The sequence below is a fragment of the Ambystoma mexicanum genome, chromosome 14 (assembly GCF_040938575.1).
Source record: "Ambystoma mexicanum isolate Mex_15411 chromosome 14, UKY_AmexF1_1, whole genome shotgun sequence".
In the NCBI taxonomy this organism is placed as follows: domain Eukaryota; kingdom Metazoa; phylum Chordata; class Amphibia; order Caudata; family Ambystomatidae; genus Ambystoma; species Ambystoma mexicanum.
The window spans coordinates 281,667,105-281,682,715 of record NC_090940.1 but is presented as its reverse complement, the minus strand read 5'-3'; the positions used below and the strand labels follow the sequence as shown (position 1 = coordinate 281,682,715).

At 43.8% G+C, this 15,611-nt stretch overlaps 1 protein-coding gene across 1 annotated transcript in view; it reads left to right on the top strand.

Annotated features, from left to right (window-relative positions):
- Positions 1-4,306: 4,306 nt before the first annotated feature.
- The window catches only part of DNAAF2 (dynein axonemal assembly factor 2), a 241,419-nt gene continuing 230,114 nt past the window's right edge, over positions 4,307-15,611 (top strand). The window contains exon 1 of the mRNA XM_069637398.1: positions 4,307-6,651. Within this exon, the coding sequence (XP_069493499.1) occupies positions 4,393-6,651 (2,259 nt within the window). The 5' untranslated portion in view covers positions 4,307-4,392. The remainder of the gene's footprint in view (positions 6,652-15,611) is intronic.

The following is a 15,611-nucleotide window of genomic DNA, read 5'->3' as shown; positions in this document are numbered from 1 at the left end:
ACTATCTTTCACAGAGAAGACATTTCCCAAACATATCAGCCTTTGTCCTGCCCTGGGGCAGTCCAGCACTGAAATGCTAGGCAATTCTCTTCTGAACAAGAGTACCAACAGCAACCCCAGACACGTGTTTCGGTCTGGTTGAACCTCATCAGTAGGGTGTAGCTGTGCCTCTCTAAGAATAGTGAGCAAGGGGTCCACGTCTGGATTCCACTAGTAATTTAGGGTGAGACCCAAAGTTACTTGAAATATGCAAATAACAAGGGGGGTCCTGTGAGACTCTCTGCCAGACATGAGTCCTGGTTGCAAGAGCCTTACCCAGAGTCTTTAGCTCACTATCTTTCACAGAGAAGAAATATCCCAAACATATCAGTCTTTGTCCTGCCCTGGGGCAGTCTAGCACTGAAATGCTAGGCGAGTCCAGACATGCACCCCTTGCTCGCTATTCTTAGAGATATGTTTGGGATATGTCTTCTCTGTGAAAGATAGTGAGCTAGAGACTCTGGGTAAGTCTCTCGTAACCAGGACTAATGTCTGGCAGAGAGACTCCCACGACCCCCCTTCTCAATTTCCCTTTTACTAGGAACATATTGCTTATGTAACCTTTTGATTGAACTGTCACGGGTCTTATCACACTTTTGCTTTCTAGCCCTCGCAATTCTCCCTCCAGTAAGACCTTGTCTTCTCTGTTCATTTCTAGCCTCTTTGGTGGATTTCCCTGATGTGGTGTCTCTAGAAATTCTATATAAAAACCTTAAGCGGTCTGTATTATCCAGGAATCTCCTGATATATCCAACCAATTTTGTAAAAACTGAGCTGTCCTCCCCCCTACTTCTGGGGTATTGTCGCCAGTTTCTGCCTCTTCCTCTACTCCTTGATGGAAAGAAAGGCGTTTGTCTATGATCCTCCTGCTCTCGCCACTGTGCTCTGTCCTGATAGGATCGATTATAGTGGAACCAGCCAGCTGAGCGACCCCTGCCTCTGCTGGCCCGTCCAAAAATTTGCGAGGCTTGTGCCTTGTCCAAGGCTGCATAGGAATTCACAAATTTGGTTAGCTCCTTAATAAAGGAGTCCCCAAATAACTTCCCTTTCACAGATGATGCTGATTCCGGGGAGGCCAACTCACTCAGTTTAGGATCGATCTTCACCAACAAAGATCTCCTTCTTTCTGTGGTGATGGCATGGTTGGCGTTTCCCAACATGCATATCACTCTCTGGGCCCACCGATTATAATTGACGGGTCTATCGGCTCTCCTTTGACTTTAGCCCCTTCTCCTATCTGGATAATTTTTGTGAGGGGTCCTGTCATGTCTAGCATCTTATCTTGGCATGACCGCCAGGATCTATCCAGACTCTTCCTCACATCTTTTGTGTATTTGCTCATGAAGGTAATCATCTTCTCATCTATGTCGGGTGTATCTGCTGCACCCTCTGGGAGGTGAGGTCTGGGGCATTCTGCCCTCATCTTGCTCCTAGCCACTTTGGCTAGCGGCGCTCTCATGCGTTTCTTTAGATAGGCCGCTATTCTTTTTGGCGGCTCCCATTCGGATGATCTGGGAAGTCATCATCCTCTGCACCATCCTCCTCTGTCTCCTCTCTTTTCTTTTTCTTTGGCACTTTGTGGCCTTCTTCCTCTGAGGAGGATATAGATAGTACTTCTTCCTCCTCTGAATATTCCTCCTCTGAATATTCCTCCTCCCAGTCGTCCTCACCCTCATCTGAGGTATCTGAGGATCCTTCCTGTCCCCTGCTAGGCCCCGCTTTACCTTTCCTCCTCCTTTTACCACCCTTCTTCTTTGGTGGGGTGCCCGGGGGGGTGTGGGCTTCTTCTGCCCTGCGGGCTGCTTTTCTGCCCCCTTTAGATTTTTTCTGTGCCTTAAGGCCTTTGATTTCCTCCAGGCCCTGTGAGAACTTGAGCCAGTCCTCCATCAGAGCTATCTGCTGTGGTCCGTGTACCAGCGAAACCCCAGGGCTTTTTGGAGGACCTGAGTCATCTCCGTATGGCTCCTCTTTTGGCTAATACTAGCCTTCCCCTCATCACTGGAGGAGCTCATGTTTACACAGACACTGGGGAATTCAAATGTATGTATATATATATATATATACATATATATATCTATATATATATATTTGTATTGATCACCTGGTTCGTAATTATATATAAATATATAATGCCAATTGACAGGTTTTACATGGGACTGTGCCCGTATTATTGTGCGGTACCATAGAATGGCCTGCAGGGGCGCTGTCGTGTTCCTGACAGAACGCTGCACTCCAATCGAACTTTGCGTTCTGAAGCGGAATGAAATTTATATAATAATGGATCTTTCGATCTGATAAGAAAGCTGCTGCTTAAATGCGCCTAGCACTCACTCCGTACGTTCTCAAAATGAAATTCGAAATGTAGAGAGAGAGCGCGCCGGAACTTCCAGGTCCCGTCGCGCTCTCTCTTCCGTGTCGTAGTGCCCTCTGTGTCGGGTCTGAGGAGTTGCGGCTGCAGGTGCACCAGCCCCGTCGCGGCCGCAACTCCCAAGAACCGAAAGAAAGCTAATGCGGATTTGCTCCGCCTTGTATAAATCGAGCGCGCGTATGCGTGCTGTGAATAATACAAAATATATAAACACTCTCTCACAATCACTCACACAATGGTAAGGAGAATAAAAGGCACTTAACTCGCTGCCGAGCAGCAAAGAAAGAGAAGGAATGGGAAGAGGACAGGAGGCTTTATGCATTCAGGACTTGTTTTATTGGTTTAGAGACATTCACATGGTCAGTTTGAAGACCAATAGAAATGGACTACAAAGACTCAGAAAAAACATGGTTATTGTAGTTTTTTATTAGTATTGTGTCTCATGTTCTTTGATAATTGTTTCTTTGCTGCTGATCAGTAAAGTTGTAGAGAAAGCATAATCCGAGCCTCCGGTCTTGACATAGAAATATAGTACAAATGAATCAGCTTTAAATGAGACGCGGGACAGCGATATGGTGTGTCTTGTTCTCTTTATTCTCAGCATGGTTATTGTAGTTTTTTATTAGTATTGTGTCTCATGTTCTTTGATAATTGTTTCTTTGCTGCTGATCAGTAAAGTTGTAGAGAAAGCATAATCCGAGCCTCCGGTCTTGACATAGAAATATAGTACAAATGAATCAGCTTTAAATGAGACGCGGGACAGCGATATGGTGTGTCTTGTTCTCTTTATTCTCAGCGCCAAACTGAGATCCGAGGCGGTGGCCCCGCCTCTTGCATGACACGTGGGCGCAGCCCACAGAAACATAAACAATAGAAAAGAGATTTATCTCCAACATAAGGAATGTCAATTAACAACAGAAAGGGGATGCAACACCAACCCTACCGATGTAGGTGGGAGGATACTGCTTTTTAAGCAGTCTTACCGTCTAATGATTTAGTGGCACAAATACCGATTTTTCTCAATATTTTTGAAACTTTAAGATTCCTACAGATTTTTGGTCACAGAATGTTGGCATGTATGTATGTTATTGCATAGCTCTCAACCATTTTTGTCACAAAGGCAGGTGAAATCACCCGATTTTGTTTTTGGCGGGTGAGACGCCCATTGGAATGAATGGGCGTGCAGAAGGCTTGGCGGGTGAGTCAGCCCTTTACAAGGCGGGTGACTCCCGCCAAAAGCGTGTGAGTTGAGATCTATGTATTGCAGACATGCCAACATTCATCAGGCCCTGAGAGGGAGATTTCACGACAGCAATCGGGAGAAAGTATTTTTCCCATAGGATTGCATTAGAGTTATAAATATTTTAGGCAGGAGACAGTAAAAAATAGCCTGATTTTTCATAAAAAAATCGGGAGTCTCCCGCCTAAATCGGGAGGGGTTGGCATGTATGGTATTGTCTCCTGATTTCTCTAAAGAAATCTCCCTCTATAGATTTTACTTTTGGCAGGTGAAAGCCCATTCATTTATATTGAAGGGTAGAGAGACTGGCTGGTGAGAGAGCTGCTTTCAGTGTGGGTGACACCCAGCAAAGCATGTGAGTTGAGAGGTATGACATGTACTACTTAATTAATATTTATTGTATTTAATAACTCTGACATGTTACAATTCCTCAACAATTTGTATGTTTATCAATTGGTTGTAACTCCTAATCATTAACAAAAATAATTTAACATTAAAAAACCGCAAGGTATTAAAAATAGTCCTCAAGTTATAGTTGATATGCACTTCATCCATTGAAATGCAAATGTTCATATCCTATTTCAACATGGCGGAAATCGCTTACGGTTAGGCGTCCTTCTTTTGTGTCTGATATGAAATCCTAAGGTCGCCGCTCCAACATCATCGTTGTGCGCTCCATTGCCCTAGCAACAGACGGCGTCCTAAGCGCCGTACACATCTAGGCGCCGCTTTTTAAGTGTCGGAAATGGCGAGAGCTGGAAGCGGGGATAATTTGAAGTCCCTGGATCTAAGTGCGGATGAGGTGGAGCGTTTTAGTCGAGCTTTCAAAGATGAGCACTTTAAGGAGCTATTCCGCGAGTACGCGGAAGAGATCTCGGACCCGGAGAATCGAAAACGCTACGAGCAGGAGATTAGCATGATGGAACTGGAGCGGGGCATGGACGTCAAATTCGTCCACCCGCAGCCCGGGCACGTCCTGCGCACCAGCTTGGGAGGGAAACAGCGATGTTACGTCAACATCTGTAGTAACTCGCTGATGGGCAAACCAGAGGCAAGGCCAAGTGAAGGCGGGCAACTCTGGTCTCTTCCTTACAGCCTTGCGCCCGGTAGGGAGGACCTTGGCAAGCATGATGCGGGCAAGCATATGATCTACGATGTGGTGTTCCACCCGGACACTTTGCGTATGTCAGCCAATCCCAAGTTTAAGGAAATGGTGGACTCCACGGCCCTGGAAGCCATTGAAAAGCAATTCAGTGTCAAACTGGACAAGTGCAATGTAAAAACCCTAAAGGTCCAATACAAAGGTCTGCCACAGGCTGCTGTGCTACGTACACCCATACCTGGGGTGCACCAGACACAATCAAAGGAACCTGATGACCCCCTGTGCTTTCCTTACCCTTATGGGGATGGGAAAGGTTCCATTGGCGAGGAAAAACCTGTAGGTGACCCGCACCAGTTAGTTCAACAGGACCCCAAACTGAAGGCTGGGGACAATGCTTCAACTGAACCCCACTTCACCATCACCCACAGGTCCTATGTGGACCTGCAGGACTACAGACATTCCAGGGATGCAGTGCCAAGCACTGTGCCCAAGGAGTTGCTTGTCGCCATCGACTTGCCACTGCTGAAATCAGCCAGTGATGCCACCTTGGATATTAGCGAGCGTCTACTGAGCCTGAAGTCACAGATGCCTTCCTATAGTCTTCGAGTCACGCTCCCTTACCCTGTGGATGAAAGTCTCGGCACTGCCAAGTTCAATAAGGCCAAGAGACAGCTAGTGGTTACATTGCCAGTTATGGTGCAGAAATGCCAGGCTTTTTTGAACATGGCCCCGAATGAGACTGTGGAGAATGGTACTGGCAAGGTTGACATGAATCAACTGATACAGGTGCTTGAATCAAAGGAAAGCTGTGAAGGAGGTGCTGTCAAAGAGACCATTGATTTAAGACAAGAAAGCGCTCCAAATGGTCAACCCTTTATATCAGAGACGGAAGACTTCCTAAGTCCGACAGGACCTTCAGAGAGCAAGAACAAAGGTGGCAGCTGCATTGAGTTAGAAGGCCGAGTTGTTGATGAGTCAGGCGGACTGTCAGCTGGACATGCCATCTGCGGAAGCCCAGCTAGAGCGGTCTCTGGTAAACCCATGGAAAAGCTTGATAACTTGGCTTTGGTAGAAACAGAACCTATTGCACATGGAGACAGGGAGTCACCAGGAGACTCGGAAGTAAAAGAACAATCCAGTATGCCGAGTTTTTCACAGATTTGGGAGCCCCGTTTTTTAACTGAGGATGGTTGTGAGGAAGTTCCTGTCCAAGAGGCTAGCGATTTAGACAAAGAAAGCTCCGAGACCAAGCAACCCATTGCAGCACTGTTTGAACGCTGTGACCACACAAGCCAGGAAGGCACTTTAGAGGGAGTACACAAACATGGCAGTCATTTTGAGATCGGAAGTTCCATGGTCAGTGAGAGAGTGGAGCCAACTATTAGGCCCACTGATTCACTGAGTCCTGCTCGCGATGTCAACAGGCAGACCACCACGGGACAGCTAGAGACCGACACTTTGCTGGACAATAAATGCATTATGCATAAGGGTAAAGATGTAATGAGAAACTCTGAATTCAAAGGACAATCCAGCGAGCTGTGCTTTTCTATGCAATCAAAGGAGCAAGTAATTTCATCAGACAAGACTGTGCCTCTGTGCCCCAGATTTCAGTGTACCCAAGATAATATTTCAATTACTTTGATTATACACGTCCCACACATTAATAAAGAAGGATTCACAGGCGACGCAAGCACCAGTCATTACAAGATCCGCTTTCTTTCAGAGAAAACACAGATGCTTTACTCGTTAGTTCTTCTTTTTAACCTTGGAAATGAGTTGAATCCTGATGCTGTTACTGTTAGTTTCTCCCAGCATAATGCCGTAATACAGCTGACCAAGGCATCTGAAAACTGCGGCTTATGGAAGAAGTTCTCGTTTGGTGTCGATGAGGGCAATTTGAAGGTAATTTAATTATGCATGCAATAACAGCCTCATATGAGGTAATTTCTGACCTAACCACACAGCACTCAGGAAGTGGGAGATAGAACAGACCCGCTGCTAATATCACCCGTGCACCTATTCTTAGAGATGTTTGTAGCTGGGATGAATTTGTTCACTAGATTGATTTTGCCACTGGTAGAGATACCCGTATGCAAATTGAGTTATGTAATGGTGATCCACTATACTAAAAAAAGGTTTGCACAAAGTGTTAATGAATGGTCTTTCGTGTGTGCCTGTTTGGGTGGAGGCAAAATACTGGCCACCACTTTCTGTGGGTCGTAAGCCCCATAAATATTTTCATGTGCGGTAGGTACTCTACATGCTGGAATTAGCAGCAGTGATTTAGCCGGGATTTGGACATGGCAAGGGATTTTTCACTTTTGTCGGGCAAAAGCATTCTGTTTGCAAGGCTAACAAATACAATGGGCCTTATTACATATCGGGCAGTCCTGAAATAACAGTGGCGGTAAACCCGCAGCCACTGTTAATTCCGGACCGCCCGATCCCGACTCCTGCAGGCGGGAGGTGATGTTCCCGCCAGGTCTGACCTGGCGGGTTTAACACCGACTGCCTGCAGGCAGACGTGGAAACACCGGCACCATCACGAGATGGTGCTGGTGTTTCCGCTTCCCCATTCGTATTGAGTCCTATGGGACACAATGGGAATGGGGATTTACCGAATTCCGCCTCTGGAATTCCCGGGACACCAGGGTAGTAATGGCCTGGTATTTCCGGGAGTCACGGAGGCGGAATGGTAATACGAGTCCAGCGGTAACCAGGCGGTTTTACCACCGGACTCGTAATGAGGCCCAATGTAATTAATGAAATCCTGAAATGGCACAGCACACCTTGAAAAGTCCAGCGTGTTTCGCCGTGGTGGTCTCAGGTAATACCAGTACAGGAGATGCAGTTTCAAGCTTTTCTTTCTAAATTCAATAGGTTTGGGGTGGTTGCAAAGCAAATCATTTGGTTCTTCTGGGCTGCCTCATCAGTTGAATTGGCTATTTTTTTTTAGTTTGGGGAGTTAATAGTTCTCGAGTTATACAGTCTCACAATTGGAGTCTAACATTGGTCCATTTTAGGGAACCTTCTTTTCCAGTTTGTGGTGTTGTGCCGTCGTCCTTTTTGCTTTTCATTATTTTTTCTTTCCCAGTTCCTGTATTCAGCATTTCTTGTGTGGTTGAGGAGCTTGCTCTTCTTCTTTTTCCCGTTTTCCATGTTTCTCATTCCTGCTGGGGACCAAGAGTATTAAAGAGCTCTTTCATCCCCTCTGACCCTTATGCATCCTGCTCTTACTGTTGCCCACATTCCTTGTCTGCCTGTCGGGTTTTTGATGAGGATCAAAGCCTTATGCGATTGTCCTGGACGACCTCTGCTGCATCTCGAGACTCAACGCTCCTCTATTTACCACTGCTAAAGGTGCTAGCCTCCTACTTGGTGTTTCGGGCCACTCTCCTTCCATCTCCACTTATGTGTTCCATGGCCCGGCGTCTGGTGGCCATGAAAGGAAAACTGATGTAGTGATGACATAATTGGCGCAGGGGACACTAAAAAAAAAAGTCTGGGTTAGATGGAAGTCTATTAATGTATTATTAACTGCTGGAATCTGTGAGCAACCAGCTGGCAGGAGGTTTGAATGTGCACACCACCCCAGTCTTTCATTATTCTGTGGATGATCAACTGCGCAAATATTATTGTCATCAGAACCTGGCTTCATAGTGCTTCATCCTGGCTTTCCCCCACTTATCAGTGCCGTATTGATGGTTATTATTACCCAATTTACCAGCACTGAATGTACTGATTTTGAAAGGATGACAGGGTCAGAACTTGCTAAGTGATGGCTGTCCCCCTGCCATGGGCGAGTGCATAACTCATGAGCTATCCTCCTAGCCACCAGACTCTAGATATCCCAGGCTCTAGGGGGAAGTCTTGTGTGTTTTATATAAATATGATGCAAGTATCTGGTCTTTCATAGGATACCTTTATGTAATGTGAGTATATGGGTACTGTATGGCAGTAGCTGGCATCTGGTGTGTGTTGGGCAATATCTAGCATCTGATGTATCTGGCATTAAATGGGAATGCCTTTCTTGGGTTAAGTTCATGTGGGTTTGATGCAAATACATGCATGCAATTTGAGCACCTGGAAAAGTATGTCAATACCTGCTGTATGCAGAGAGTGTTTGGAACTACGCTTCTGCGACGAAACCGGTCTACGCCGGTCCCGGCGGGCCCCTTCATACTGACCCTGAACCTGATTCCACTCAAGGTTAGTCTGCCTTTAGTCGGCAGTAGGAGCTCGCAGTGCGCCATTGTTAAATTGCTTTTTGCCCTCAGCAAGTACTGTTGTAGTGGTAAGCTGACTCTAAATTTGAAACCCAGTTACCTTCTGTGACACTAGCATTGGGGAAAAACGAGTGTTTTGAAACTGAATTTGAAAGTATTGAGACCTGAATGAATGGAACCATTCTTGTTAAAACTTACGATTACATTGAATTAAAGTTTGCATTTACTCTGGGTGTCACTGTGGTTGCTGGAGATTTAAACTCCAGTACCAAGTGGACAACTATTCCTGCTCTTTCTTGTTACTTACCTGTGCACTGCCGTGATTTCCTGCCTCCCTGGGCTCACACGTGCACACATACTGTTGGGAACTACAGTTCCCAGAGTGCCCCACGTCGTCTTAAGGAAACGTCAGGCACTTCTGCGATAAATATTTTTATATAACTTTTGCAGTCCTTTGCGGCTTTGGTTTCCTAAATTGGCGATTTCTAATTGTGCAGTAATAAATGATTTGTTTGTTACCTGGATGCTGCACCTGTTGAAGTGTATATTGCGGCTATTATATTAAATATTAGATTATTTAAATAAATTCACTGAGGAATTGAAATCCAAAAAACAAAAAGTTGGAAGTTAAGAAAGGACAATTGTTTATTAAACTAAAGGGAAAGAAAAAAATGCAATAATTGGTGAGTATGATAAATGTATATTGGTGGCTTGCCTCGACCACCAAACTTGTTATATACAAACAATACATTGTATTTTATATAGCTAAGGAAGAAAAAAATGTTTTTTTTTTTTTTGTTGTTTTGTAAATAGAAAACTCTCCTGATGAACCACGTGCGTTAAACGTGGAGAAACACGTGTTGAGAGACTGAATGGATATAATTATTTGAAGAAGATAATTCTGTTTGAAAGGAAATAAAAAAACAAAAATGTGTTTAATCGATCAAAGATGTTTCTCTGTTTGATTTAAAAAATTTTGAAAAGGAATACCGGAAGCGCACTCTAAGGAAGCGTACTAATAAAAAGAAAACTTCTGCGATAAAGTCGGTCTATGCCGGTCCACGGCGTCCCACGGCTCACGGCCGAAAACTCTGCCAAAATCACCATATATAACCCGGCAATCAATCTACAGGTATGGGGTATCCTAGATTTTGCCAACTGCTGTCCCATGCTACGATCTTACAGAACCAAGGGCTAGTCCAAGCCTACATTAATTCCAGACCAGACTCCCCCATATTATCACCCTCAGGGGAATGACTGTACTTTACAGTCACCAGACCTTAGCTCTAAAATCACAACAGAGACATGTACTCCGAATGACTCTCTAAACCTTCCAAAATTAAAATCACACTACTTAATACTAGATCACTCACCAAACACGCTCAGGAGATCCATGATTATATTGTAGATGACAACCTGGACATCTTATGTCTCACTGAGACATGGTTACAGGAGCCAATGGACCCCACCATAGACATTGCAGTGCCAACCAATTATACCATCTACTTCAAAAACGGAGAGATTGGGAAAGGTGGACGAGTGGCTATAATTGCCAAACAAAACCTCAAGCTATTCCCCTCCCCTACACAGTGCACTAGATGTGAGATTATACATCTTAAACTGACACCCACCTATAATGATTGTACTAACATAATAGTCATCTACAGGCCCCTGTCCTTAATCTCTGAATTCAATGACGAATTGATCAGCATTTTGAATAACCTCAAAACATCTAGTACAGAGACTATTCTCCTCTGAGATATTAACAGATGAAGGGGCAATATCAATGACCCTGAAGCTATTAACCTAGAGGAAGAGCTGCAAATCAACAAAGACCCCCACAGCTGTCACTGGAAACCAGCTTGACTGGATAATTAAAAACAATGCAGATATAACAGTGCTGGGAACATACCCATGTATCTGGACAGACCACTATAAAACCGAAGCTCAACTCACTCTCAAACAGAAATTCACCTAAAACAGTACAAGATAGAATGGTGGTAGTGATTTTTTTGAAAAGTTTCTATCGGAAGGCATAAATCAAATTATGCTTAATACTAAAGATGACAATCCATGTGAGGATATCCTATTGATATATAATCAACACATAAAAGAACTACTAGACCTCCATGCTCCTTTGAAAAATAAAAAAGTTAGGCCTAATATAAACAATCAAAAATGGTTTAACACTGATGCCATCAAACTAAAAAAGGAGAAACGAAAGTTAGAAAGGAAATGGTCAAAAGACCCCACAGAATCAAATAAAATGAACTGGAAAAATGCAGATAACAGATACAAGACAAAACTCATTGAACTCAAGAAAAATCATTATAATGAACTAATCAGCACGGCTTCCAATTCCACCTGTAAACTTTTCCAGATCCTCAAAGCTATTGATAAACCAAAAGCTCTCACTCCGCCATTTCAACCATCAGAACTAAACTGTGAAAATGTCCAAATGGGCTTTCACAACAAAATCATCAAGGCCAGAGAAACCATCTTAAATTGTCAGAATTGTAACCCACCTATCCCGGACAAACCCATGTGAGATCAAGTTTGGATCACAAAATCCTAAGTTCCAATTTACACCCATATCATTGGAATAGATGAAGAAAACTCTTTCAAGTATTAGATGCACCTCATGCACAGAAAACGTGTTGTTGCCTAAACTGATACTATTAAATGCTGATATTGTCGCTCCATTTCTCAGAAGAATGGTAAACTCGTACTTCAGGGACCAAATTGTCCCTACCATAATTAAAACAGTACCAGTAACACCCTTACCAAAGAAACCAGAACTAGATCAACAAGATCCCGCCAATTTAAGGCCAATAACAAATTGTAATTTCTTACTAAAAATACTAGACAAGATCGCCACTGAACAGCTCCAAGAATATGTGGATAATAATCTCCTCCACCCTCAACAATCGGGCTTCAGGACAGGTCACAGCACTGAATCGGCATTATTAGATCTGCAGACAGAAATGCTGGGTATCCTCGGCAAAGGCAAAACAGGCCTTCTGATCTTATTAGACCTCTCGGCAGCCTTTGATCTGCTCGATCATCGGAGGCTCCGAGAAGACTTGGAACTATCAGGAAACTGCTCACAAGAGGCCACTGATTGGGTGTCTTCCTTCTTACAAGATAGACCATCCAGGATCATCTGGGGCAATCACGCCTCTCAAACCAAACCAGTGGATTGTGGAGTTCCACAGAGAGCCATTTTCTCCCCTCTGTTATTCAACTTATATATGCGCTGCTTGTGCACAATGCTGACCCAACTCGGCATATTCTTTACTAACTTCGCCGACGACACCCAGTTAGTCTTTGAACTCAGTGGAGACTATGGGCTGGACAGTGAAAATTTGACATCCATATACAACATCATTGAAGGATGGATGAAGGCAAACTGGATGTGCCTTAATGGTACCAAAACCAAGCTAATGATTTTTGGATCTCCATATGCCAGAAAAAAACTGAGCCCAGCATACTCCTTATTCAACATCAAAAAGGCATACATTGCAATATCAGAAAAGTTAAAGACGCTGGGTGTCTACCTACAGGCATCACTGGGAGCAATCTGAAAAGAAATTGCCAATACCATCAAAAACTACTTCAAAAAATCAGACCTTTGCTTAACCAGAAGAACAGCACTACTATAGCTAGAGCAACAATACTCTCCCGACTAGATTATGGTAACTCCCTACTTCTAGGCGCTAATAACAAATGCTTGAAGAAATGCCAAGTGATTCAGAACAATGCCATAAGGGCTATCACTGGCAAATCAAGAAGGGAGCACATTACAAATGACAGAAGAGACCTGCATTGGTTGGCCATTGAGGAGAGAATCATATTTAAGTCTCTCACACTGGTCCATCGCAGTTTGTATGCTAAAGCCCCCACATACCTTAAAAAGCAACTCAAATGGCACGAGCCAAGCCGTAATCTGAGATCAACTAATAAAGGCCTCCTTCAAATAATTCCAGCAAAATAGGTGAATCGACTAGGCAGGGCTTTCACGAGCAGAAGTGTCCTAAAATGGAACGAACTACCTGTGACTTTGAGGCTGGAAGCAAACTATCTATGCTTCAGAAAACAACTTAATACCTTCCTATTTAAGTAACACTGCTAGGCTCCTATATACCTATGCATTAAGCCTGATTTGACCTACATGTGTGGCTCTACCACTGTCCCGTACTCTGATTCCTCATGTCCTGTCTCTTTGGAACGTGCTCTCATGCCCGCGGGCTGCAGCGCTATATAAATAAAGTAAGTAAATAAATAGCTCATAACACAAAAGAAAATGGTGCACAATAGGAAAGACAAAACTGTTGATGTTTCTGATACATGTTTTTCTGTCTGATCTGCAGCTCTGCCTGTGTTTTTTTTTTTTTTAAAGAACCAAGACACATTTTGAAATATTCTGCACCTTGTGTTATTTCCATCTCTGACTGTGCCTAGGATCAGTTGAACCACTGCAATGAATGTGACACAAGTTGCCCGTCCCTGCAAGCTCCCTTTACAATAAAGCAAAAAGTCAAATTTGGCATATTGGAAGTGGCGATCTGCTGGCTAGTAATTCAAATTGGCCTCCCATAACGTAGAATTTTTAAGAGCAAGGATTTGACTACTGAGTAGTGTGACCGTCACATGTCAGAGACGGTATCCAGTTAACGTTTCGAATGCATAATTTCGAATGCATTAATGTCGAAATTTTTTTTTCTTTTTTTTTTTCGAATATATCTTTTTTTTATTTCGTTTTTTTTGGGTTTAGTTAGTAAAAAAAAGTGTCAATTAAAAAAAAACGGTGGGTTGGGGGAACCCCCCATTAAAAAAAAAAAACCAATTCATTTTTTTTTCGACATTTTTCATTCGACATTAAGGCATTCGAAATTATTACATTCGAAAATGTCACTATAAACCGTCAGACAGTTTAGCAAGGTTTGGGGGGCCAGTAGAATCATCCTGCTATGTGATGGTACCCCTCGAGGTGGCAGATGGAGATTTGTCCCACTCGACCCATAGCCTCTCCTCTCCAACCCTGTGTTCAGGTACCTTCTATAGATCTGGCAGACGAGATATGGGGGACAAAATGTGAGGGTGTTGGATGGAAATGTGGTAAGGCCGAGTAATGATACATGTGACATGGTATTGATCTGGTTCAGATGAAGTCTAATAGAGCAGGTTATCAGGCAAAGAGTTGGACCACATGCCTATAGGAGCTATGAGATAATCTATAAATAATAGAGATATATACACTAAACATTTGTCTGAATGGGTTATCAAAATGGGGAGCTTGTTTCCAAAATCCAGCACCTTTTTTGGAGGTCAAGTTTCAAACTGTAATTTTCCAAAACCTACCCTTAAGATGTGCAGTTGGAGTGATGCCAATAGACAAGGCACATACACAGCGTCGGAAGCGGCTGTCACACGGCTGTTACGCCTGTTGGAGTGCAACTTGACATGTTTCTGGTCGTTTGACTGGTTCTTTCCTCTAATCAGCGTGTGTTGCTCGGTGCTGTTCCGTCGTTGATTTTGGCGGTCGAAGATTCCTGTCGGAGTCGTGACAGTGACGGCTGCAGCTGCAACGCCCTGCTCCCTCCGTCGCTGAAACGGGCGTGCAGTTCTCTACGTCCTGGCTATGATCTGCTATTGAGGCGGGCTGATATGGGGCTAAGCGCGACTTGGAGGGAAAACACAGATTAGCAGGTATGTTCTGTCGGTAGTGGAGCGATATACTTTGCTATTCCTCCCTGGTGTTTGTCTCCTGTAGCAGCTGTGCTCCATAGCAGCCGTGCTCTCAATCTACTAATGTTCACACCTAGCACCCTTGTGTTACAGAAGCCCTCAAACTTTTCAAGTAGCACCTCTCACGCTGCATTGTTATCAAAATCCGATAACATGGCTCCTAATTCGCCAGCTGCCTCACTGTTCCTCGAATGGGCGCTTAGAGTACTGAGCTTCTGACCTCAGTAGTACCTTTGACAAGGCTACTGTTACCCCAATAAAATGCACAGAGCTGGTTCAACAACCAATGAGCTCAAAAATTAAGGCTCAACAAGAAAAAAAAACACCAACAGCCCTTGGGGCCGCCCTTCTGGCCGCGATACCTGAAAACTGCTCTAAAAGCAGCTTAGAACCTTTAACTCCTCCTTTGGCAACGTTTCCTTGGGAGGAATGTTTTTTTTTAAAATATTAACATGCTCCTCCCTTATACTCTTTGGCAGGCTCTGAGAGAAATACTATTTCTGAGTCCTGGAGGCACTCTAAGGCTACACTCGTCAAAGAGTTGAATCGTTGATACTCTTCATGATTTTGATGTATGGCTGGATTCACTAGATACATTTGTTAGAAAACATCACTCTCACAACAATATAGAAAAAAAATCATCAAACAGTTCTTCATGTTCCACCTGTTAAACGCCTGACCATCGATAAAGTTAACTGCTCCTCTCAAACAGATTTGTCTCCTAAGGAAGTAGATAACCCCTCACAAACAATAGGGGTTTTTCGAGCTGATCTGAGCCCTGAGTCCACGTCACTACTGAAATTTGCACCATCGTCTCCCTCCCTTTTTAGGAAATGAGCAACGACAGAATCATAATCTTTGATTAAGAAAAACTCATATAACCATGCC